The 23,590-nt window shown below is 39.7% G+C and overlaps 1 protein-coding gene across 1 annotated transcript in view; it reads right to left on the bottom strand.

Moving 5' to 3' along the window:
* Positions 1–23,284, bottom strand: part of ITGB6 (integrin subunit beta 6) — a 47,109-nt gene extending 23,825 nt beyond the window's left edge. Inside the window, exons 1-8 of the mRNA XM_014880898.2 lie at positions 23,062–23,284; positions 8,493–8,569; positions 7,676–7,755; positions 4,778–4,982; positions 3,614–3,860; positions 2,535–2,700; positions 1,851–2,012; positions 1,015–1,110 (exon numbers count right to left, since the gene is read on the bottom strand). Coding sequence (XP_014736384.1) covers positions 1,015–1,110; positions 1,851–2,012; positions 2,535–2,700; positions 3,614–3,860; positions 4,778–4,982; positions 7,676–7,755; positions 8,493–8,553 — 1,017 coding nt within the window. The 5' untranslated portion in view covers positions 8,554–8,569; positions 23,062–23,284. The remainder of the gene's footprint in view (positions 1–1,014; positions 1,111–1,850; positions 2,013–2,534; positions 2,701–3,613; positions 3,861–4,777; positions 4,983–7,675; positions 7,756–8,492; positions 8,570–23,061) is intronic.
* Positions 23,285–23,590: the final 306 nt, after the last annotated feature.

Below are 23,590 nucleotides of genomic sequence, written 5' to 3'. Positions count from 1 at the left end.
GAGCATCAGTCTTACTCAAAACTCCCCCCTGGAATCAGTTGCAGAAGTACTGGGGGGTCTTCCCTGGGTTACATGGAGGTCAGAAATAGAAAACCATCCTACTGGTGACTACCTCAAGGACTCAGCTGCTCTCTCTTTTTCTCTGCTCTTTCTTTCCTATTTTCCATGTGGTAATCACAGCAGAGGAGCACCTCTCCTCATTACTGTACTTCTGGTTACAGAATGTTTTGCAAAGGCTTCTCCTTCAGAAAGCCAGTCTTATTATATCAGCAGGATCATCCTTATTGGCTTCCTCTCAACCAACCTGAATAAATTTGGACCAATTTCTCTCTGCTTGACCCCTTTCACACAGCAGGGTGTAGCCAGGCAGCCAAGCTTAGGCTGCAAAATCCCTTATTGCCCACTTTGAACTCTTATCTAGAATCTTTTTCGGTGTGTGAAGATTTTTTTCCCAGGAGCAGGACTGGACAGAAAATGAAATAAGAATTGAAAGAGTCACAGAAAACAAACCAACAAACAAACAAACAAACAAACAAAAATACAAAAAACAAACCCCCCCAAAACCCAATCAAACAAACAAACAAAAAAAAACACCCAAAAAACCCCCCCAAAAGCCCACCCAAGATCTCAGAGCTGAGCCTGAAGATAACTGCATGTTTCAGGTACATTCTTGTTTTATAAAAATAAAAGGTTCAGCTCTCCTCTAGCCTTATAAAATACAAAAGGCTAAGCACAATGATTACATTGAACAGTTTAGCAATGCATAGTTTGTCAATCCTTGACTTAAAGGATTAATATGATTCAACTTGAAATCTGATTTTAAAGTTACTTTAGAACACCAAAAACAATACACGAAGAAGCACTTAAGCAGAAGGGCTTTCCTCTGATACACAATTTCCTAGTTATTTTTATCATATAAATATCTCTCCTTAGTACTAGAATTACTGTATCAGCAGTAAAAAAAGCTGAACTTTAAAACAAACATTGCCTAACTGAACATTTTAGTTTGCTCACCTCATATATGTGAACTTGCTCCTTTGTTACAGCAAAAATTAATAGAATATTGTTTTGCACGAGTTTGTCAATTAATTGTCCAATTGTGGGATACTCCTGCAAACAAACAAAAGAGAGGCACATCAATCTGTTTCTCATGTGCTTTCAGTTCCTGTGTCCCATGAAAGACACATTCAAGTGATCATAATGAGCAATTTGTTCTCTTTGTATTATAAGGAATACATGTACACAAAATAAAAGATAGCACATATAATTTCTCACTTTGTTTTTAAGGAAACTCCTCTGTGAAAAGTACAGAGCCAGATTCCATGGTGGGGGCTCTGGCTCAGTAGCATCTGTGTTATATGTACATGTTTAATCCAAAGAACAACACTGCACTAGAACAATGGTATTTTTCCTGCAATGAACACCATAGAGTATATATTCAGTATTTTTGAACACTGAATCTTAAGCTGGTAAGTTCTCATACAGAAACAGTGTTCTGCAAATTCCTGAACTGGTCCTGAATTCACACCCTTTCAGGGAACATAATTAAAGAAAATCTTGCCTTCCCTGCAGAAGGAAATACTATTAAGTCTAATTCCATAGGTTTTCCTGTTGTAGAAATTGTATTTGTTCTTTCTTTTTTCTTAGTTATAATCTATCCTAATTCCTTACAAATACTGTTCTTTACTGAAAAGTGTAGTTACAAATAAAATAGATTAGGTGAAATATCTGGATTCCCCAGCTTTTACACATTTCAGTGCTAAAAGTGTAATTCACTAATTTTCTAAGTTGTTTGTGTTAGTCCTTAAATTTCCAGAATGTGAGAGTGTACAAAAATTGTAGGTAATTACCAGAACAGTTGACATGGAATATTCATTATTGTGGTCCAAATGACAATTCCCATCATTAGGAATAACAATTCCTGCCAGTTTACTGTCCATCCCAAAATGGGAATCAGCGTCACTCACAAACACCAGCAAATGTAGAGAATCATTCCTCCATCCAATTTTTTCCTGTCATATAAAACAAATCAGTTTAGCAAACTACATTGAATCACAACATACAAAACCTGCAAACTATTTGGAGAATGGCATCTCAAAATAAATTAATAGCATAATTCTCAAGGAATTATCGAAGACAGCACATCTCCTAAGATGTGATGTTCATTCCATTGTCTTTGGCTAACATTTTGTTTCCCCATCCCTGTGTTTAATAACATGGGTTGGCCATGTTCATGTCAATCTGCTTACTACTCTAAACATTGTTAATAAAAAAATTCAAACAAAATAACAGACCCAGTAATTATACCCATATTTGGGCTTATTTGTCCCTAGCAATTAAAAGGAAACTTAGACTAAAATACAGCAATGTGCATGTTTTACTTGTATAGCCAAAAGTATTTTCACACAAATTTAATGAGGCTCTTGGTTTGTGTTAAAATTTTTTGAAAAGTAATCTGTCACTTTGAAATACCAACATATAATACTAGAATATATAATATATGGAATAATATTATACCTAGAAGTTTCAATTACCTTGCAAACAGCTGCCTGCATAATTGCATCAAATCCTCCTTCTGGAGTGTCTATATTAGCAGAAATTCGCTGTCCTTTCACAATTTCATTGAATTTTTCAGCATCATTTGTTAGTGGCAAAACATTTTTATATCCAAAGGTGGGTAAGCACTCGTATGGTACACTTCTGCAAAAAAAATAAGATAGCTTATAGATAATAGAGAGTGAAAAATCACTGGAATGGCTACTTCAGAGGCCTGCCTGGATTAGTTTTGGTCTTCTGTCTCTTACCCGTACCTAGAAGATTCCATGAAAAACCTAAGATAATTAAAGAGCATCCAGTGACTTGGGCAATGGAAAAAATCTGTACAAAGGCTGGGAAACCCCTCCTAGAGTAGAGAAATTCAGCCAGTTACCAACGTGCAGCCCTTGCCATGACCCTGCTGTGCCTTAACCTCATATTTGGAAGCATATTGGCATCTGTAGCTCCTTAATTCAAAGACAACCAGCAAGGTGCTGCAGTCCTGCTCCAGGTTCCAGAGCCCCAGCTTCTCCCCTACACAGGTTAGCCAAGGGCTGGGGAGACTGCTACACCTTAAGGAGGGGAATAAAGCAGGAGAACAGCATAGATGGCTAAATGAAACTGGTATTCTGGGTTGGGTTTGAGTTGGCAACTCCTTAGTATAGCTCATAAAATTATTTTATATATATATATATATATGGATGGATATGTGTGTGTGTATTTACATATGTATATGTGTGTGTATATATATGTATTCTAGAAAATGAAAGAAATTATAGAAAAATACTAAACTACATGCTGCATACCTTTTTGTTAACATATTAAGCACATTTGTAACTAGCAGCAAAAGATAAAAAGCAGACTCACTCCCAGATTCCTCAATCCTAATAATGTAAGATGCAACAGAATAATGATCAGAAGGTGAAACTAAAAGAGCCAAATCTTGTTCCACAAGCTGACTCATTTATATCTGGAAGAGGAGAGTTTCCAGTGAAGCTGTTGAAATTAATTTTAGCCTAAAGATTAATATTATGACAGTGTTGGCATGCAAACAAATATTGGGGCTTTCCCTGCCTACCTGCAAGGGTTGTTTATTTCTGCAGCTGTAGTTTTGATGAATGGTGAAACTGGTTTTTCAACAAAAGATCCAAACCCCAGTCTAAAGTTGCTTGTCAGTTTTGACATCTCTTTGGAAAGAGTGGAACCCAGTTCTTTGATTGTATTCAGATCATCATCCATGGAAGCTGAAAGATCCATGAGGTAGTAGAGGTCAATTGGATAATCTTCAGTCTGGCGAACCTTGATCTGTATTGTTTCTTCATGTCCTATTGAGGTCAGGGAAAAGTGGGATACATATGAGCACTTCTGTGCAAAAAACGAGCAATGTCAATTTCTTGATAAACTTCTCTATGGTGACAATTATCTGGTATTTTAGACTACCAGTAGCATCAACAAAAAAACTTCAAAAATTGTCTGTCAACAAAAAAAATCTCAAATAAGGGTCTGAAAAATTAAAAGTAGTTCTAATGTTTGGGTTGTCTTCTAAACAGTTATTCAGTAATGCCATAAGCACAGGATTAAAACTGATTGCAATAATTTGAAAAATTATGAAAAAAACCCTTCCGCCGTATGCAGCTTTAGAAAATGTAGATATGAAGCTGATTAAAACTAGAGGCAGCATTTTGGGGTCCTACCATATCCTTTAAAAATTTAAAGAAAGTCAAAGTGTACACAAAGATTTTATTCCCAGTTCCAACACTATGACTGGACCTAACTGGATGTATCTTACTTTTTTTATTCCAAATTTTCTCCAGAAAAAAATTCACATCTAGAAGACCCAAGATAGTTCTGGAATGCTACCATAAATGTCACTGGTACCTTGTACATCCTCAAAACAAGATTTTATGCCACCTCTGAGATATTCTGTTTGCCAGACCAGCAGGGGAGAGTCACAGGAGCTCAGCTGGGGATGAGCCAGGGGCTTTCATTCTCTCCCTGCCACCTCACTGGCAAGAGAAGAGAGGAACTAAAAATATATGTCCTTATTTTTATGATGTACCCAGCACTTCTGAAAATATTCTGAACTCAGCTGAACCTAGTTTTCATGCAATGAGTCAACAGATAATTTTGGACTAGACACAGGTTTTCATCTTTATTCTGTCAAGATATATTTTAGATTGTTCAATCCAAGAAGCTTCAGCTAATCACACTGTCTGAAATAAACCTATGAACTGTGACTTACCTGGTCGCAGCCTCAGAGTTAATTTTTGGGGAGAAATCTGTGTGACATCAGAATTGTTCTTCTGGGGTGATGCAGTTAGGGGATCATTTCTGTGAATTTCTACTTCTGAAATGGGAAACTCAATCAAATCCAACTGGCATCCTTTGGACAAAAGATTTTCCAGGGTATCACACCTCCCATGAATTCCAGACGAGTCTGTGTAATTCTAATGCAAACAGGAGAAGGAAGGGATGAGTTAAATGTTTTTACTGACTAGCCACCAGCACCTGCTGGACAAAAGGTCAGTCAAATGCAGGGAATGGACACAAAGGTGCAAGTTTGTGCAAACTAGTGCAGAACTAGATACAGGTGGCACAGAAACCCAAATTTGCCCTTCACGGGTCATGTCACACAGGTGTATAATTAATGTAACTTACACCGACTTGTTATCCTGGGAGAAACTGCTCTATTGTTGGGGAATGGGAATTGTGCCACTCACTGCATTTGGCTTCTCACAGTACTCAGAATGATAGCACAAAGCCCCTCTGAGCCACTGGTTTTCCTGTCACAGGATTATGCCACAAATTCATCAGTCTCTCCTAGACAGTTTTGAACTGCTGATTGAAGCACATCATTTAATACAGACGTGCTGATAATAAACTCGTGGACAGTTTGTGACAAACTGATTGTGGGTACCCAGTGTTTACTGGTTCTTTTTTTCTGATCTACACTTTATCCACAACTCTCACTTAAGCTGTTCACTGAAGCAGGCATCAAGTCCTTGCTCCTCTGCCTGGTGCCCAGCAATGGCCACAGCCTGTCCCCACGATTCCTCAGCACTGAGAGCAGTGCTCTCAGCATCCCCACACCTAAATTTGTCCCAGCTTCCTCCTTGACCTTCTCCCAGCCAGGGGAAATCACAAGCCTTCAGATATCAATTGGATATCTCACAGTTGGTTTCCATTACTCAATTCGAAGCTTTGATATGCATTCCTTTCCACAGCACTGCTACAGGGTAGGTACTAACCTCACATGGAGTGAAGTTAATGGTTACTTTTACAAAGAGGCTTCTGTGCCTCATAACCTTTTCCCAGAGATATGTCTAGAGTTAAGATTCTCAAAATCACCCAGCTGTCTCCAGGAAACTGCTCTGACCTGCAAGCCCTTTTGACCAAAACCTGGGCAATGCCTGGCAGAATCAGCTCTGAAACACTCAATTCCTGGCAGATGGTCATGGGCCCATACCACACATCTGCTCTTTTCTCTAGGTTTGGGCAAGAAACTATGGATCAGCCACAAATAATCTCTGAGTTCAGTCACTGAAAAACTTTTCACACAAAACAAAACAAATTTACTTTTAACCTATTAAAACCAGAACTATGACTCTTTTTTCCCACCAAAATATCACCCTTCATGCCTGAAAATTGTCAGGGATCTTATATATTTTGTTGGAAACAGTGTTGAGGCACCTGCTGGGAACACTGGTTTATTATTCTCCAGACTGAACCTGATGCCTTTGCTCAGGCAAAACTCTGACTCACTGTTTCTTGAATTCTGTACACATAAATTACATGTACCGTTCTAAACCTTTCACAGGGAGATCCCTATCGTCTCCTTTAGTTACACAGTTCGTAACTTTTCAAAATGTGTGAAGAAACAACCTGATATTTCAAATACAATTACAAAGTGTATTCTTATCCTACAGAAAACAGTGGTTCCTTTGGAGGTGCTTTTGTTTGCTCTAAAGCTCCTATGTCTTTTGCACACTTGATGTGCTCTTTTCTAACAAAGAAAAGAATGAGCTTATAAAAAAAAAGAGAAATGTTTACTACAGTGAAGTTATCAATAATTCCATAGCTTTGTTTGTTTTTGTTTTGGGGTTTTTTACATCAATAAATTATATTGGGCTCTTTTTTCCCTGAAAATACATGGCAGTAGTAAAAAAAAATGTGATCCAATTTCAACAAAATCCTGCTTTATAGTACAATTATGAAAACTACTGTAAACACACTAATGTGGGGTCTTTTTGACCTCCATGCAAATAGCAAAAGAGGATGTTAGTCCCATGCTAAGTGTCATTTTGCTGTACACAAAAACAATAAAAAATGTTAGCAGCAAAGGTGCAATCCAGAAACTAAAATGAACAAGACTTACTTTATTTCTCTGTATTTCTGTCAAGTTTTTAGTTACAATAGCTGACTATCTTGTTAATGCTAATGAACTAAGAGCTAGAATATTTACTGTGAAGTGAGGAGATTATATTTAGCACCATTTATAGGAGAAAACTTTAAAAGCAGAGATGTGAAGCCACTTGACCAGGGTTGTACTGAAAATCTGAAACAAAGGTATAGGAGACAAATCCAGATATATTTTTTAAGTCCAATGTTTTAGCCAAAACACAACTATATCATACAAATTATAAAGCCGACATTATTGTCATAAAATCAACCACAGATTCATAATTTCTATATAGAAGTTTTACATCCGCAACCTTTTACACTGTTGATACCTGCAAACCTTCTGTTTACACTGTCTGGTTTGGCACATAATCTGTAAGATACAGTCTGGCTTCTGACTTTGTGTCTGGTGCTTCATCATCAGTGCTAAGGGGGAGTCAGCCCTTGGGCTGATCATCTGAGACCACCTAATAACACTTCTATTTCTGCCTTTGATTTGAAGGTTGATGTTTTTGTGGTTTTTTTCAAACAAGCAAGCAAACAAACAAACATCCAAACAACCATACTATGAATAACAGACCATGTACAGCAGATTAAATTCCACTTCTGATCCCCAGGAAGGCTTCACTAAGAGCTGCATGCATTACAAAACCACGGGCTGACCCAATTAAGTCAATACTTCATCACTCGGAGTGACTACAAAGACTTCAAGTCTTACTTTGAAATTTTTTTATCACTCTACCTCTTGCAAACACCAAGCGCAGTGTGGTCCGGAAAGCAAACAATCTTCACAAGTCACTGCGCTTTCCTGAGAACAGGTCCCTGAATTTAAATCCAAGAAGATAAAAGGCTGTTAATAATATGCTTAATCATTCAATTTATGAAGAAACTTGTCATTTAGAGAATGTGGGTGGTGAAAATGCACACATTTAGCCATATTTAGGATTGCTGACAAAATTTCTTCTTTACTGTAGTTCTATTGGTAAAAGATTAACTCTCCAATAAAGATTAAAACCTCAGAATTGCTGGCAATTAACATACCTCCTTTTGCATACTTTATGGGTGGCATTCACTCAGAACACGTTAACTTGTTCCCTCCAGTGCACCTGACAGAGTGTTATGTGTGTTTCTGGTATGCTGTAGGTAAGTAATTTTCAGCATAGCCAGGGATATTAAAAAAACAGATTTATGCTTGCTCTGTATGCTTAAAATTGCTTCACTCAGCTCTATAGATACTTGATATGATTTTATCCATTGTGTAACTACCAGAGAAACACTCGGTCATACGTATAATATGAAAGATTCTTAGCAGATCAAACTGTGATTAGTGAAAACGAAATTGCTAGAATGTGTGTCTCATTCAAATCTGTTGTGCTATGTAATGACCACCAAATTGTAGATGAATTGGCAATGCAGCCCCACAGCAGTCTCTCAAAAAAAAGTCATTAAATAGAAAGGAAAGATTAAATACAGAAGACACAAAGTTATTTCAATGTCAACTTCAAGCAAGAAACAATGTAAAATGGTTTGCAATGGATCTCCCTGCCCCTGAGCCTTACCTTGTACATAGTTATTTCTTTGCAGAAATAGGAAACAGAGGCAAAGCAGTTCAATCCCCATTCGTTTTCAGTGCTGGCTGCATGACAAAAAAATATTAGCTTGTTAATTATCGTCTGCTGTAAAGGTAGAATGTCGTAAAAAGCATGCATTCCTGGAGGGTACATTTTCAGATGTCACGTACACAGACTGCGAGGAAACTTCAACCCCAGCAGGACGGACCATGAACAAAAGTGAAAACAAGGGCTACCTGGGCAGGTAAAGAGGACAAGCTGTGCACACAGTAACATGAACATGGTTATCACTTCCTTGTTTTCCTGGACTCCTTATAAGGCATGCAGGGAAAATTCATTCAGGTGAAGATTTCTGTCAGTCCCAGTCACTCTGGGTCCTAGAGCAAGCCAGCCAAGAGACCGTGTTTGTGCGTGTACAACAACCCTTTTAAAGCTCCTTCAAAATAACACCTTCTGTTGTGCCCCGAGGGGAGATGGACCACTAAGATTGCCAATGAGTATACCTGGAGAGAAGTAAAAATCCCATTTTTTCAGATTTCCTGATGTGGAGGGAAACTCATAAAAGCAATTGGGGGGGGGGGGGACCAAAACACCACCAAAAAACAAAAAAAAGCAATCCCAGATTAAAATTGAGGACTTGGATTGAGTACTTCAAGATACCAAGTACATTGAAAAAAGAATCATGCCAGCCTTAACTCTGCCTAGTAAGTGCCCAAATATTCTACTGCACAGAAACAACTGCATAACAAGTTATTGCTATCTCTCCTCCACCTTCCCAACCTGAAATGAATGCAAAAATATGTATTTCTTGCCATCTTATTAGAAGGAAATAAAATTCCTTATTTCCGGATTTAATATCTTCCCATCTTTTATGCTCTGCTATTGTCTGTTTTAAAAATTTGTTCATTTGTTCGAGACAAGTCCTGTCTTTTCATGAGGATTTGCAATAGTGAAAGTAGGGATGGGTCTGTATAAGTTAAATTCGACATGCCTGAAACATTCCTGGGCATTGAGGCCAACTGGCACAGAAAGAACTGAGTTTATGATTGTAAAGTATCTATTAGGACCATTCTAGCAAACAAATTGTGCCCGTAAATTGTTTGCAGTGAGTGTTAATTGGAAGAGGTCAAATTCATGCCAGGGAGCATTTTAACAGTATAATAGCATAGACAATCTCATTCTAGTGCCTGGAAATATTCCCAGGCACATCCAATTTTACTAGTATTTACACAGACCATGGGTAGTGTCAATAACAACTCAGACTGGATTACATCACAGCTCCCTTTGCTCTGCCCTTGTGCTCCACCCTTTCACTCTCACCAGTGTTTCCGTCCAAACATGCCACGTTCCAAAGCAACCCAGCTAAAACCCAGTCCCCTTCTGTGGGGAAGGTGGAGGGCTGGTTTTCTTCTGGGCACCCTGTGGCTGCCCAGTTCAGGGTTCAAGGCAGAACTGGCAGGAAAGGTGATATGTTAGGGCCAAATATAGCCCAGTTTAGGCTGTTGTGGAACAATATCTTAACATTTGTATTTACAACATTATTCTTAAGTCTCCTTCAACTGCTCTCTCTGCCTCAGAGTGCCCCTTGTAAGGCACTTGTTCAGCTACAGCAATGTCCCGTGCCATGAAAGAAGCATTGATTAGATTATGTTCCCTCAGTTTGTGAAGACACAACTCTGTGAGAGCACTATCTATGTAATTACATAAGGTCAAAAAGAAGTGCAATCAACCAAAAGTGTTTGCTCTTGCTAAGAAAAACATCCTCCTGTAACATGCCCTTTAAATATTCTGCTTTCCTGGGTCTGACTGACATTTCTATATGTCTCCTTTAATATTGTTACTACGTCTACAGCCTTGCAGCCCTCCAAAACCCAGAGCTTTCTCTTTCAGTGTAGAAGGTCACCTTGTAGCTCTTAGGGGCTACTGGCCCCTGGTAACATAACCAAAATTAAAGCCCAGGGCTCTGTGGCAGTCCTTCAGCCACCAGAAGGCACCAGCCACAGCAGTGTCTCAAACCAAGGACTAGCCAGCTGAACAGCTGGCAATTAGCAAATGCTTATTCTTGAATTCAAGATATCAAACTTTGAAGTGTAGAGAGAATTAGTAATACAGCCTACATAAAACTTACAAATTCTATTTGATATTATCAGTTCCCCATTTGCTTATGAGGTAATATTTTATACAGGTCCTGGCAAGGATAGCGTGGCTGGAGGCTAAGCTCCTGCCTCTGAGTGAGGTGGCTGCCAAAGACTATCTGAATTAAGTCTTTCCTGAATAAACCAGCTAAGTTTCTGCAAATTATTAGGAATAGGCCTCTCTGAATTGCCTGGAGAAAGCAGACAAGGAAAAGAAAGTAGTAGAATAAACAATAAAAACAGACAAGATAAAAAATGGAGAGCAGGAGCCTAAGAGAGGTCCTGAAAGAGAGACTGTGCACCAAGAATAAACCTTGGGCAAGGTGAGAATACCAAGACAGGAAGCAGACAGATTTTCCTTGTTTTATCAGATGATTCTGATAACTAAATGTAAGTTGACCAGGAAGTTCCTCTACTAGATCAGTGCTTTATTTGCTTTAATTATCACTAGAAGAGTAGAATATCAATCTGGAGTAGCCACACTGATGTGGGAAGGACATGTTAAATGCTTTGGCATTGCTTGATTTGACAGTAGGGTTCCCCTTCTTCTTAAGAATTTGATACAGTCTTATGTCACCCACCCAAATTAAAGGCATTGATTCAAGGAGATATAACAAAAAGGTAGTTTATAGTACAGAAAGAACACAATTATTGTTTCCATCAACCACTATATCTTCATTTTGGAGCAAATTCTGATCTCTATTAAATCAGAGTTACAGTTTTTAAATAACACGTCAGAACAGAAAACATCTGTTTATCATTCAGTGTAGGCAATGCTGAGCAATGCAAGTCTTCCCTCCACTCCTGGCATGAATATAGCCCTGACCTCTGAGCTTCACACACAACCCAGCTCTCTTAATTCCCAGTGATCTTGTCATACACACTCCCATCCTCAAAGCCTGGAAAAATATGGAACAATTTAAAGTCTGAACATCCCCTGGCTGAGATGATTCTCAGAATATTTACAAAGGTGTAGGGAGGCATCTCTTGCACTTGAGAAAAGCTTTCTCAAGTTTATCAGGTGTCTCCCTTCTCTCCACCCTATTAATTTCCTCAATGCATCTGGAAGAGGCAAAGGGCTGCACTCCTTTAGTTGCTTTGTACTTGAAACATCTGGTGACTTTATTCTCTGCCTAGCTGGGTTCCCAATCAAATCCTGAAAGCTTCTGACAGTCTCTAGTGGGGAATCAAATTAGACTTTAAAATTTCAGTCAAACTTTTTAACCTGAAAGGTAGTAAGTGAAGATTCTACAAAAGTCTAGAGGTTAAAACACTTATCTCTCAAAGAAGACATATGTTCCATAGCTGCATAGTCAAGTGCTTCCATACTCTTGGGCCAGCAGAAATGGAAAGCATTTTCTTTGGAAAATCTGCATAAAAATATATCCCCCAGCAGCCTGACAGATCCAGTTCCAAAGAACAGCAATGGCAGATGTTTCAGAGGATGCCTGTCAGTTAGCTAAGCAATGAAGGCTGAAAAAGTTTCTAAGCTTGAAACTTTGATTCATCTCTAAGGAGCTAGAGATGAGATGAGTATCCACACAGCAGTGTGAGCTCTGCACACAGCCCAGTGCAGCACGGAGAGAAACCACACACAGAGACTGCACAGACACTGCAAGGACTGTCCTGTCGTCCTGTCTCTGCCTCTGCTGCAGTACAGATCTGACAATGCTTTAGGGAGGGCTGGCAAAAAATTTCAAGAGGAAGCAACAATCCCTAACAAACAGTTGTATTTATTGTTGTTGGCTTGGGGGTTTTTTTGGTTTTTTTTTTGTTGGTTGGTTTTTTCGGTTTTGGGGTTTTTTTAGTTGATACATCTGCTCTCTCTTTCTTTATTAATCATCATGGTGGGAGACGGGTTTTGCTCCAACAGAAAATGACATCCCTTTGAAGAAACTGCCGTAAGCATTTGAGTCCTGCATGAGTGACCTGGAGCCTGCTGAAAGCAAAGATCTGAACATACAGTGATGGAGCTGCTTCATTTCAGCTCCTCTGTTTCGGGGTGTACTAATCTCATATCCCATTAGGGGCCCATGACCAAAACACGGCCACAGAGCCCAGTGGGACGTGGTCTCTCCTACCCTCCAGGTGCTGTTTGCAAGCACGGCTACACACGAGGGAGTGCAGTTTTGGAAGAAGGGGAGGGGTGTCTGCAGCCTGTTCTGGAGGGCCACGAATGATGGGGAATCACATAGAGGAGAGGAATTTTCCCCTCCAGCTCTGAGCAAAACAAGGTGTTGGGAATTGGTGACTCAGGTTGTGATTCATGCTCTGGTCTCCTCTTGTTTCCGGAGCAGTGCTGCTGTTAGAGGAGGGCAGGGAATGAAGTCAACAACGTGCCTGTAAGCAAACAGAGGGGCAGAGGAGGAAGGAGGAGGGACTGCTCCCCAGCTGTACAGTGAGCAGCAGGCAGGAAACTCAGGGTGTTTTCCACTTGTATTCACCTTGCCCACAGCTCTGACCTGGCTGGTTCCAGCCAAGGCTGTGAGCAAACCTTTGTTCTCAGTTTTTTTGGCATGGGTGAGCAAGGTGAAAGATGTGTTTGCTTTTCAGATTTGAATACATTCTCACACTCAAAGAGAAATAACCAGACCTCTGAACTGCAGAAAGACTCAGGTAGAACTGGTAGGAAAATGGAGTGGGGCTGCCAACCAGCCCATGACACTCAAATTGTGCCAGGGACTTCCACACAGCCCATCAAATCTCACCTTGGTTTCTGTTTGCTTTTCTTGGTTACGTGGTACCCTTTGCTTTCTCTGCACTATAAAAATGTGGGGCAGGGACAGCAGAGCAAGCACTTCTCAGTGCTGCTGGGTGATCGTGCTGGGGATGGGAACTGCACTGAGCACTGACTCCACAGCTCAGACCCCCCCACTTTAGCTGAAGAGCTTTTCATAACTTACTTTGTTTGGATTAATGCTAAATTCAAACCAGACCTGCAGCCCCTATCACAGAAGGGACAGGGTGATGGCCTTGCTGTTGCAGCAGCACCAAGGGAAAGGCAACTCTTTATCCAGCCCTGCAGCAGGCTGGGCTTGCTTTTGGAAAAGACTGTAAGGTTGGGTAAACACAATGTCTTCGGGTCTGACCACCCATATGTAAATTCTAAACTATGGAGCTGGGATTAGATCACTTGTAAAAAGTGATTCTGCTCTGATTTTACACACAGAAATAATTTTAAAGCTGACCTTACTGTACTTAGACCTACAGAGGTATGGTGCTGTGCTAAAACACGGGGTTTGAATAAGGTTATTCTAGCATAACCAAACCAGATAAGAATGCTTTGCCTACCACCCAAGCAGCTGCTAAATACTGAGGAAAGTGGGCTCAGGTACCGCATGAAAGCAGCTCCATTTCTGAAGCCTCCCAGGGCTATTCTGGACTCAGTTTCATTCCATTTTCAGACACCCAGCGCTCCGACCACTCGTCCTCTCCAGCGACTGCCGTTTCTTTTTGAGAAAAGAGCAGAATTTATGGTTTCAGGAGCCTTTTGTGCAGAGTGCTGCCATCTTATGGCTACTCTGCTCCTCTGGAGTAGGAAAATGAGAACTTAGAAACTCATGCAGGAAAAAGGTGATACTGAGAGTCCTATTATCTTTTAACAATATTTTGCTTTGTGACTTATATAAAAACCTTTGGAGATACTAAAAATCTTTGTAAAACTATTTATTCACTTATGTTATATTAGAATTGTAATTTTGTTTGCATCTTCTTTTCAAATACCATCTCTCACATTAAACAGAACATTACTTCCATTTTATTTTTTATAAGCTCGGTTACAAGCTTCTGAAATGTCAGAAATAATTTGCAATATCTTTGTCAGTGTAAATTATTACTGTATTTTATAAATCTTGCCTTATTCTTATGTGTTTCTTCTGAAAGCAGAAAGGAAATTTAAACCAACAGTGTCTGCTCACATGCAAACAGGAACATTAGAAAATCAATATTATACAGAATGATTACTGCTTCTACAATTCTTAAAGTACTGGTCAGAACTGCCAATATTATGTATCTAATAAACCCATGCAAAACTAGAAATATGTAAATAGAGCCACCTCTAAAAAAAAGAAAATCAAACTAAATCAATTCCAAGTATTTTGCTGAGTAATACCAAAAGAATAAGGCAGAGCAAATTTTCTCAAACAATGTTTCCCGAGAGTTCAAATTTATTAACGATGTAAATACTGTCAATAATATTAGATCCACTGATACCTTATGCTTCTTATCTCATGTTTGTCGTGCTCTAGTTTGACACTTAATGAACGGATTTATCAAAATTTTAGATCAACCTTTAATAAAAGTTAATTCTTAACATTTTGTAGCATGTCTGTACGACACAGGCCATAGAGTCATGATTCCTATCTGAACCAATAAATTAACAGCAATTTCAAAAAATGCTATTGCTACAGTAATAAAAAGGAGAGGGCACAACACTGCAAAGGATCTTATAGATATTGAAGATGTGTCCTTTCACCTTACCCAGCTCTCTTAATAAACTTATGGAAATCCATCCTAAGTCTTGCCAGAGTGCTTGGCTCTGGCAGAGAGGCAAAGACAAAGTGGCTCTACTCACCGCTCCACAAGAGCTACGTGAATCTGTATCATCCAGCAAATAAATTCCATTTTACTGTGATACCCACACCTACAGTGGTTGGTCCCTGCCACTCTCACTAGAAGGTTTTCAGAGACTTCAGTCTTCTCATGGCTGGAAACTGCCTCAGCTCCAGCCTGGATAGACTAACTTTCAATATATATCCATTTATTTTAATGACAACATTGTCTGGCAACTTAAATATCTTCTTTCCTCCCTAGTATTTGCCCTGCCCTTCTTTCCCCTCCCCTTGATGTATTTATAGAGAGCAATTGTAAATCCTTCATTCTTTGTTTTGTCCAGTACTACTTTTCTGCATTTTTTTCAATGTACTTTCCTAATTATGGCTGACAGACTGTTTTTAGTACCCAGAGGAACTTTGACCAGAGGAGCCTCCTACAATGGTGTTTGTACTCAGGTAGCCCTTCTTTCAGTCACCTACATGATATCTAAGGAGGATCATTTTGGCTTTTTCCATGGCTCCACTTCAGTTCTCTCAGGATCCTTCTACGACTGACCAAAACATTTTGGACTTCCTCTTACCCAACCACAGTTTACAACAAAAATAATTTCTACCTCAATCTGGGTGTGATTCAGCACTTGCACTATTAAATTCTACCTGACACTTCCAAGTCTCTGTTCCTTCATAATGGAACAGGTATTTTTCTCATCTGCCCACACCACTTTTAGCCACAATGGAAGTGTTGACACTTTGAAGGACTAGACAAAACAGTAAAGCCTGAAAACCTCGACTCAACCTGAAGGTAGCCCAGTCATTCCCTTCCTAGAGCAAATGGCACCATACAAATATCTCCCCTGCCCTACTACATTATATTAAACACTTAATTGTTTATTTTCTCTATTTTTATCTTCACACAATTGTTTATTATTTCTTGCAAAATGCATACAAAATTTACAGATTACTACGGCTAGTTAACAAAGCTGTAGATGTGGTCACTTTTTCCTCTGCTCTTTCTCTCTTCTTTGTTTTCGGAGATCTTTAGAGGAAATCTTGATCCTGTACCAGAAATTTATTTTTTCTTATTTGAGCAATTTAGGATGGGTAACAAACACCACTTCACTATGGGCTTACTGCACCTTGTTTATAAATTTTCAAGTTTGCAAATGTTAGCTTTTATTTCTACAGATTCTGCCATTTTTCTCCATGATCTGTGCCATCATCTTTACAGAAAAGAAGATAATTTGTTTGGTATGGGCAGTATCTACAGAGTCTTTAATCTCTACCAGAGAGAGAGTACTTGCCACCTATCAGACTTCCTTTTATTTGTGTGATAGGAGAAACTTTCACTTTTTCAAATATTATTACAGATGGCATGTCTGCAAACTTGACAGATCTGACTGCACCCTCTGCTTCCAGGTTCCCAAAATACCATTTTCACTGATGATCTGGTATGGTGGGGGCCTTCACTCTCTTTGCTAACTCCTAGTATTTTCATTGTCTCCTTATAGTACAAATTACAGATTTTCAAATTACTTTTTAAATTAAATTTTAATAAGTTTGGAGCCTTCATCCAATTAATATCACTAATTAGGTACAATACTTCACAAGGACAAATTTTGAGAAACTAGCAGTCCTATTCTTGTTCATTCTTTCATTTATTTTCAATTTAATCAAGTTGGGATAACTTTAGCTAGGTTATTTTCTACAAGCAGCTGCTCTATGTCATCACTACCTAACAAAGATCACCTAGAATAGCATCATGGCAGTCCAGTGACTGCTTACTGATGAAATCTGCCAGCTATTACACCCTGGAATAACTGGCTCTACTGTTATCAGCAACATTTGCTTTATACTCTATTTCTGACGAGTTAAAATCTCCTGCAGTGAGGCAATGCTTGGGAGCTTCTCTTTCATGCCTGCAGTCATCTGAATTAGAACACTCTGTAAAATGCTGTTCCTTAGTGGCCCTTCAGAAGACTTTAAGTCTGACAGATTCCATCCTGCCCAGGCCACCTCTCTCTGCCTCTCTCTGCCACCAAAGGATGTCTCTGTGCCACTTGTTTTATTTCTAGTTTTCTTACAAGACTATACATCAATTTAAGTGTGTTTCAGTCACAGATCACCCATCCACCATCCTTCACTATTCTTGGAAGATTTGGGGTCATCTTGGATCCCACAGCTCTAGCCTGCATTTGTAGTTTTTGTACACAAACATCTCGGCTCATCCTCTATGACAATGTGCAATTCTTTTTTAAAGTGTCACATCTCTTTTATTCCTAACACCCAGGCCACACACACCACATTCCCACACATGTCAGTGTTGATTTTGCTTGTCCATTTTTCTCCCATCTGATATTTCTTTCTCCCTTACTTATTCACCATGCTCTGCTTTTCAGAGCCAGGCATCAAAATTACTTATGAGTATTCTCCAACATCCTCTCCTATTTCTTAGAATTATTTTACTGATTGTACTTATATATATATATATATGTTGTTATAATCTATTATTTTGTAACCTACTACATGATCTGTTATACTATAATGATACCAATTATAGCAATCTTGGTTCCAGAAAATCAATGCCATGTTTGCTCAAATGGAGATCATCCAGTTTGTGTGAAAAATCTTCCTTCTTCTCAAAAGCTAAATTCCTTACAACACTCCTCATAACACCAATTCTTAAGACATCTGCTGCTCTTTATTATCTTGCATGCTTTAACACACCCTCCTCAGGAATGAAACCCTGCAGTGAGAGCTTTTCCTTCAGGACAAACCTACTCACACAGATTTCCTCTGTTTTTTGTTATTTCTAGTGCTCATTCCTTTAGTCTTTCATCCTACAATGTGAGCTGGTACAGTTATGTTTCATCCCATAAATGATTGCACTGCCAGCAGCACAGCAGCACAGGATTCTGTTTTATAAATGGAATAAATAATAAACTGCATGCACATACTGTGTATTTTCCTGGAATACAACCATTTTAGCTTAAAACTATGCTCTAATACTACTGCTGAACTTATATTTATGAGGCAGTTTTAAAATAGTTTCTGTTAAAATAAGTATTTTTGCATGAAAGAGCTAAAGGGAAAGCTTGAATATACTTTTGAACTTGATTAGCTTTGCAAAAGGTCTCATCAGTTCTCCTAAAGACATTTTAGTAATTAGGAGTTAATCATTACCTGAAATTATGGGAAAAAACCTATTCAGAACCAGCCTACCATGTAGTGTTGTGTTAGGGAAGAAATGCAGACACTGACTCATAGCTGTCACTTATTCACTCAGTTTTGATGTGATTCTTTCCAACATTTTTTTTCTTTTGATGTGCAATAAGATACTGATCTGGTGGATGAGACTTTCTCAGTTAGAGGAAGACCCTGCCCACTCTAATCATTAGAGACATTTGAGTGTCAAACTACCAGAAGAACACTACAAAATTTTAAAACAGTACAAGAAACATATATAAAGGTAAAGAGGTCAATGAGTCAACATTGGAACTGGAAGAGGCATCTGAGTGCCCTCTAAAATCAGAAAAATTGTGCTCAGCAGTGTCTGAGAGCAACAGGAAAAACCAAGAAAAAATGCAAACAGGTCAAACACTGGTGCTATGTTTGCTTCCAGGACCATGGCAAGTCATGGATATGGCACCAATCAAACCTCCAGGCAGCAGCAGACACAGGGTTTGGGCTGACACACAGGACTCTCACTCTGCACTTTCCACAGATCCAGTCAGGAGCAAACTGGTTCCTGACTCGGCTGTATCAGATGCTACAGAGCACATTTTCGTTCTGTACTACAAAGCAGGCAAGTTCCTCTCTAGCTGTGTAGTGTGTCAACTTTCCTGCACTTAGAGAAAATAGAAACACCTTCTTCTGCCTGTGTCATGTTAATAGGAAGATTAGACAAGATGGGTACATGGCGTAACAGTCAAAAATCATGGTAAAAATTTGAATTTAGATTATCTAATAGTGTCAGCACCTGTGGCTGACAAAAGTGCCTGTTTGCCATGTTCTCATGACATCACAGTTTTGTCAAATTTTGTGAAATTTGATCAATATTCACAGTTTTAAGCAAACAGAAAAGTAAACAAAGCCATTGCAGTTATTTATTCAGAATGTGCTTACACACAGCTATTTACAATGCCTGTGCATCACATTACTGATAAAAACATTCCGTTTTACTCGGTCTTCATCATCAGTTTGCTCAAGGGGAGTAATAAAGCCTATTTTTCCTTCATCCTGAACTGAATGTTTATGTTCTCATGCATCTGATTTGTCCTGACCACTTTAAAAGGAGTATTTTTCTCTTCTTTCCCTGCTGCTTAAAAATTCCCTTTTAAGTTTATTTGCTGTGCTTGTGGGTTGAGTAATGACACTTTGATTTAGCTCATACTTCTGAACTTGCATATTAACCAATCTTTCAAGACTTGGCCTTTTGCTTACATTCTTCTAAGTTCATGGTTTTTAGGGTGCATCGTTTTCTTCATGTACTGGTACTGTGCTGCTTTTGTTGTTATAGTGAAGCTTGAGGAAGGCTGTTCCTCCGAAGTAGTTCCTCCCCTCTTACAACTAGAACAAATCCAGGCTCAGGGTCAGACAAAGCATCACAAGCTCCAACCTGGGCAGCCTTCCTGGCTGAAGAAATTCCTCAGCGCAGTTCTTGTGGCAGAAATCTGACAATCTCTATCTGTTTACAATGTCTATTAACACTCTGAATAACAGCACAGGCACCACAGAGGCCTTGACTCTATTCCACAAGGATGGCAGGTAAATATTGCCAGAAAAATAACAGTCCACAGTTAGGAGCAGGGGATTTCCAAATCTGAGCCTGAAAGCCTGGGTGGAGGACAGCCAAGCACAAGAGATGTGGAAGCCAGGAAAGGGTCAGAGAGGGAGCAAAGCTTGCTGAAGCTGATTTTAAACAACCATTTGAGGTATTGGCTGTGGTTGTAATATCCACTGCTGTTGGATGATATTAATTGCTGTTAGCATGGTTCTCAAGGAGGAAGAAGCATTTTCTAAGGACGCCAAGGTTCATTATTCCAAATAGGCTTTCTGCCCTGGGGAGAAACTGCAGCATTTGCATTTTCTACCCCCAGACTGTTCTGCTAAGTGAAGAAAAACCAATCTCTCCATGACCCTCATAAGACACCTCTGCAGACACAGCCAGAAGGCTTTATCATACAAGTGCCATTCCTTAGTCTGGCAGAGCCTCATTTCAGGGGTAGTTAGTGTTAGATGAAGCCTCATTTGGACCATGCTCTACCTCCCACGCAAGTGGCCTGCAAAAGGCTGAGGATTGCCTTCCCAGCCTTCAGGCTGTCTAGGTGCAAGCAATGGGAAACAAACCTTAAGGAGAAGCCTATCCTCAGGTTCACAACTCTGTACCCTAAGAAAAGGATGAGAGCCACTGCCAGAGCACCACTACTTCAGTTCTGCTCTGCTAAACTCTATCTGTTCTGGGTGCTACTGGAAAAAAGTGCTGAGTGCAGAAAATCAGATGGATTTCTGTTTTCTTATATACAGGATACCAGACAGCAAGAGAGATCAGAGTTTTGAATACCACTGAGACGTTATCCAGGTCACAGAGGTCTGATTTAAGAGGCATATTCCTATCTTCCTAAACTTTCAAAAAGAAATATTGTTAATGACAGGACTGGCATCTCATGCATGTCCCCAAGCTCCTTCACTCTTAACTGATAGCATGAATGTTTAATTAAAGCTTTGGCAGAGAAGTAGATCAGGACTACTGTATCATTTTCCCCTCAAGGCGTGCTTCGGCAAGCTGATGCACATTGCTTGGTGGATGAGATATATCAATATTATAAGGCACCATGTGTCAGGCTGAAAACATTAAAGGCTGTGTTAAATTTTAACATAGGTCATGAATCACTTCAAGTAATTCAGCAAACCAGAATTAATACAAAAACTATGAGTAATGAGGGGTTGTTTTTCGTTCTGACTTTATATAAGCAGGAGGATGAGGCACCTGAGCAAAGGTTCATATGCAACAACTGTAACTCTGCTCATGTAGGAATGATTCAGACATTTGGATCACAATGCAGAAAGATCTACATTTACATTTTGTTGAAAACCTTATTATAGCTTTCTGAGAATTAAAATTTTGACAACTTAGTTTAGGGGAACCTTTTAAGACTATCAATTCTGATATAAAATAATAAACAGTGTATATGAAACAAAACCTTTTAAAAATAAGTTTTCTCTGACATCTCCTCAAGAGAGAACAGGAAATGTTCAAAGTGAATGCTGCCTTAATTAGTTTTTCCCTTTTTCACTATTTATTGGCATTGTTAGCTAAATTTTCTTACAAAGGTGTTCAACTTCAAAGTGATTAAAAGGGTTAAATCATAAACATAATCATTAAAGTGCATTGAATAGTCTTTGGTTTGCTTGCACAAATAATGATTGTATTCCCTACACAACATAAGTATTTACGTAACCTTACATACTTTGAGCAATATGTCATCATGATTCATCATTCTTTATCTCTATTTTTGCTGATTTTGCTTCTTTTATAGCTCACCTCTGTCTAGACCAACACACAGCTCCTTTTAAACACAAGCTTAACCACACCTAGATAAGCAAGCTCAGCTGGCAAAGAGGTGATGTTTTCATCAAATTAACAGTTTGCCTTTCTATTTCAGTAGCACGGAAATACGTTGTCCTCCAAAAAAACCTTTTTTTTTTCCCTCCTCATTGTTGAATGCGCACTGATGAAGCATTTGACAATGACGTTCACTGAGGACTATTATTAAAAGCACTTGCTACAATAAGTTTACTCATTCACTTTCTGCACATTTTTGGTAAGCATGTGGTATCTCAGAACCTGTGCCTGTCACTGGGGACAGCACAGAAGCACTCACTGAGCTCCACAGCTCTGCCAGAAGCAAAAGCACTGCTTTTGGCATTGGGAATAGCAGCAGCTCGAGTGGAAGACCATTGTTGGGAAGTGGCACTATCATCAGAGATGGTAGCAGAGCAAAAGCAGTGCTGAGAGCATTGCAACCAGAGATGCAAGTAGCAGGTCTATTCATAGCCCTGCTTTTCCCCAGGGGATGGTGTCTTGCGAGTGACTTCATTAACTGCTGACAGCAGACAGACTGTGCGCGCTGGGAGCGAGGGAAACACTCATCAGATGGCCCCAGCCACAACTGAGGAAACGCACAGAAGAGATAACTGGCAAGCGTGGTGCTTTCCTCGCTGTTCAGAAGAAGTTAGTCACATCCCTGAATGCAATGCTCTGTTTCTTTTCTCTCAGCAGGGCTCTCTCCTTGTGTACAGAGTTGCTCTGCACAAAGGGTGCTGCTGTCGATTCAACGCACCCTTGGAATCTGCCCAGGCTGTGGAACACGGCATCTGAATTCCAGATCGGTTGCTAGTTGTAAGAAACCCCCCCAAATATCTTGGCATTTGGTACTTGTAATAGTCAGGAGAAGACAGCCACCAAGCCTTGTTACCTGTCATTCCAATCCTTGCTGTGTGTGACCTCTGGCACTGTCCATAGAACTTCCCTCGCTGCATGGTCAGCAGGATGCATGTTCTCTTCGGTGTCTCCAAGGCATTTACTCACAGAACAGGGTCACACAGCCCAAATTGTCTGTATCCTTCAAACCTGGGATCCTACAGAACAGGGTCACACAGCCCAAATTGTCTGCATCCTTCAAACCTGGGATCCTCGCTCCATCAACAAGATAAAAAACCTCCATCCTTACTGAACCAGTGCTGAGGTTGTTTGCTTGCCCATGCTCTCCATACTCAAATGGTCTTACTAACAGCTAAAGACCTGAAACACAAAGCTTTCTACACACTTCCTCCTTTGGTCCAAAAAATTTACAGAAAAACTTCCCTTACCTGCTTCTCCCCAGTGCACTTGCACATTTCTCGTGTACAGAGCAGATTCCCCAGCACTGCAGACATCCTTGCACCACAGCCCAGCTTTCTGCAGGATCACAGAGAGCTTCTCTTTCTCCACATGGCAGCTGCCTTGCTTCTTACCAGCCCTGAAGGCAAGCCTCTGCTTTAAAAGCACACCACCATCCTGCTCCTTCGAATTTCAGTTTTCTCTGTGGATTCTACAGGCTCACCAAGTGTCTGTGTTTCAAACATTAATACTTTGATTACTGTCTTTCTTTAGCAGACTTTCTACTCTCCAAACCGTGTTTTCTATAGAAAGTCTGACAAAAACTGGCCTAAAATGCCATTAGTCAAAATCCTGTTATTCCCGGAGGAAACACTACTGGTCCTTCATAAGCAAGCAGGCTATTTATAGGAGTGGTGACAGTGTGTCTAACCCCACAGTACAATGAGAATGAGGCAGTCCAGACAGGATGATAGAGGTTGTTCATAAAATCAAAACTGGAATTCATGTGCTGTACATCAA

The sequence above is a fragment of the Sturnus vulgaris genome, chromosome 7, assembly GCF_052056855.1.
Source record: "Sturnus vulgaris isolate bStuVul1 chromosome 7, bStuVul1.hap1, whole genome shotgun sequence".
Classification (NCBI taxonomy): domain Eukaryota; kingdom Metazoa; phylum Chordata; class Aves; order Passeriformes; family Sturnidae; genus Sturnus; species Sturnus vulgaris.
The sequence above is the reverse complement of the archived record's forward strand: the minus strand, read 5'-3'. Positions and strand labels throughout refer to the sequence as shown.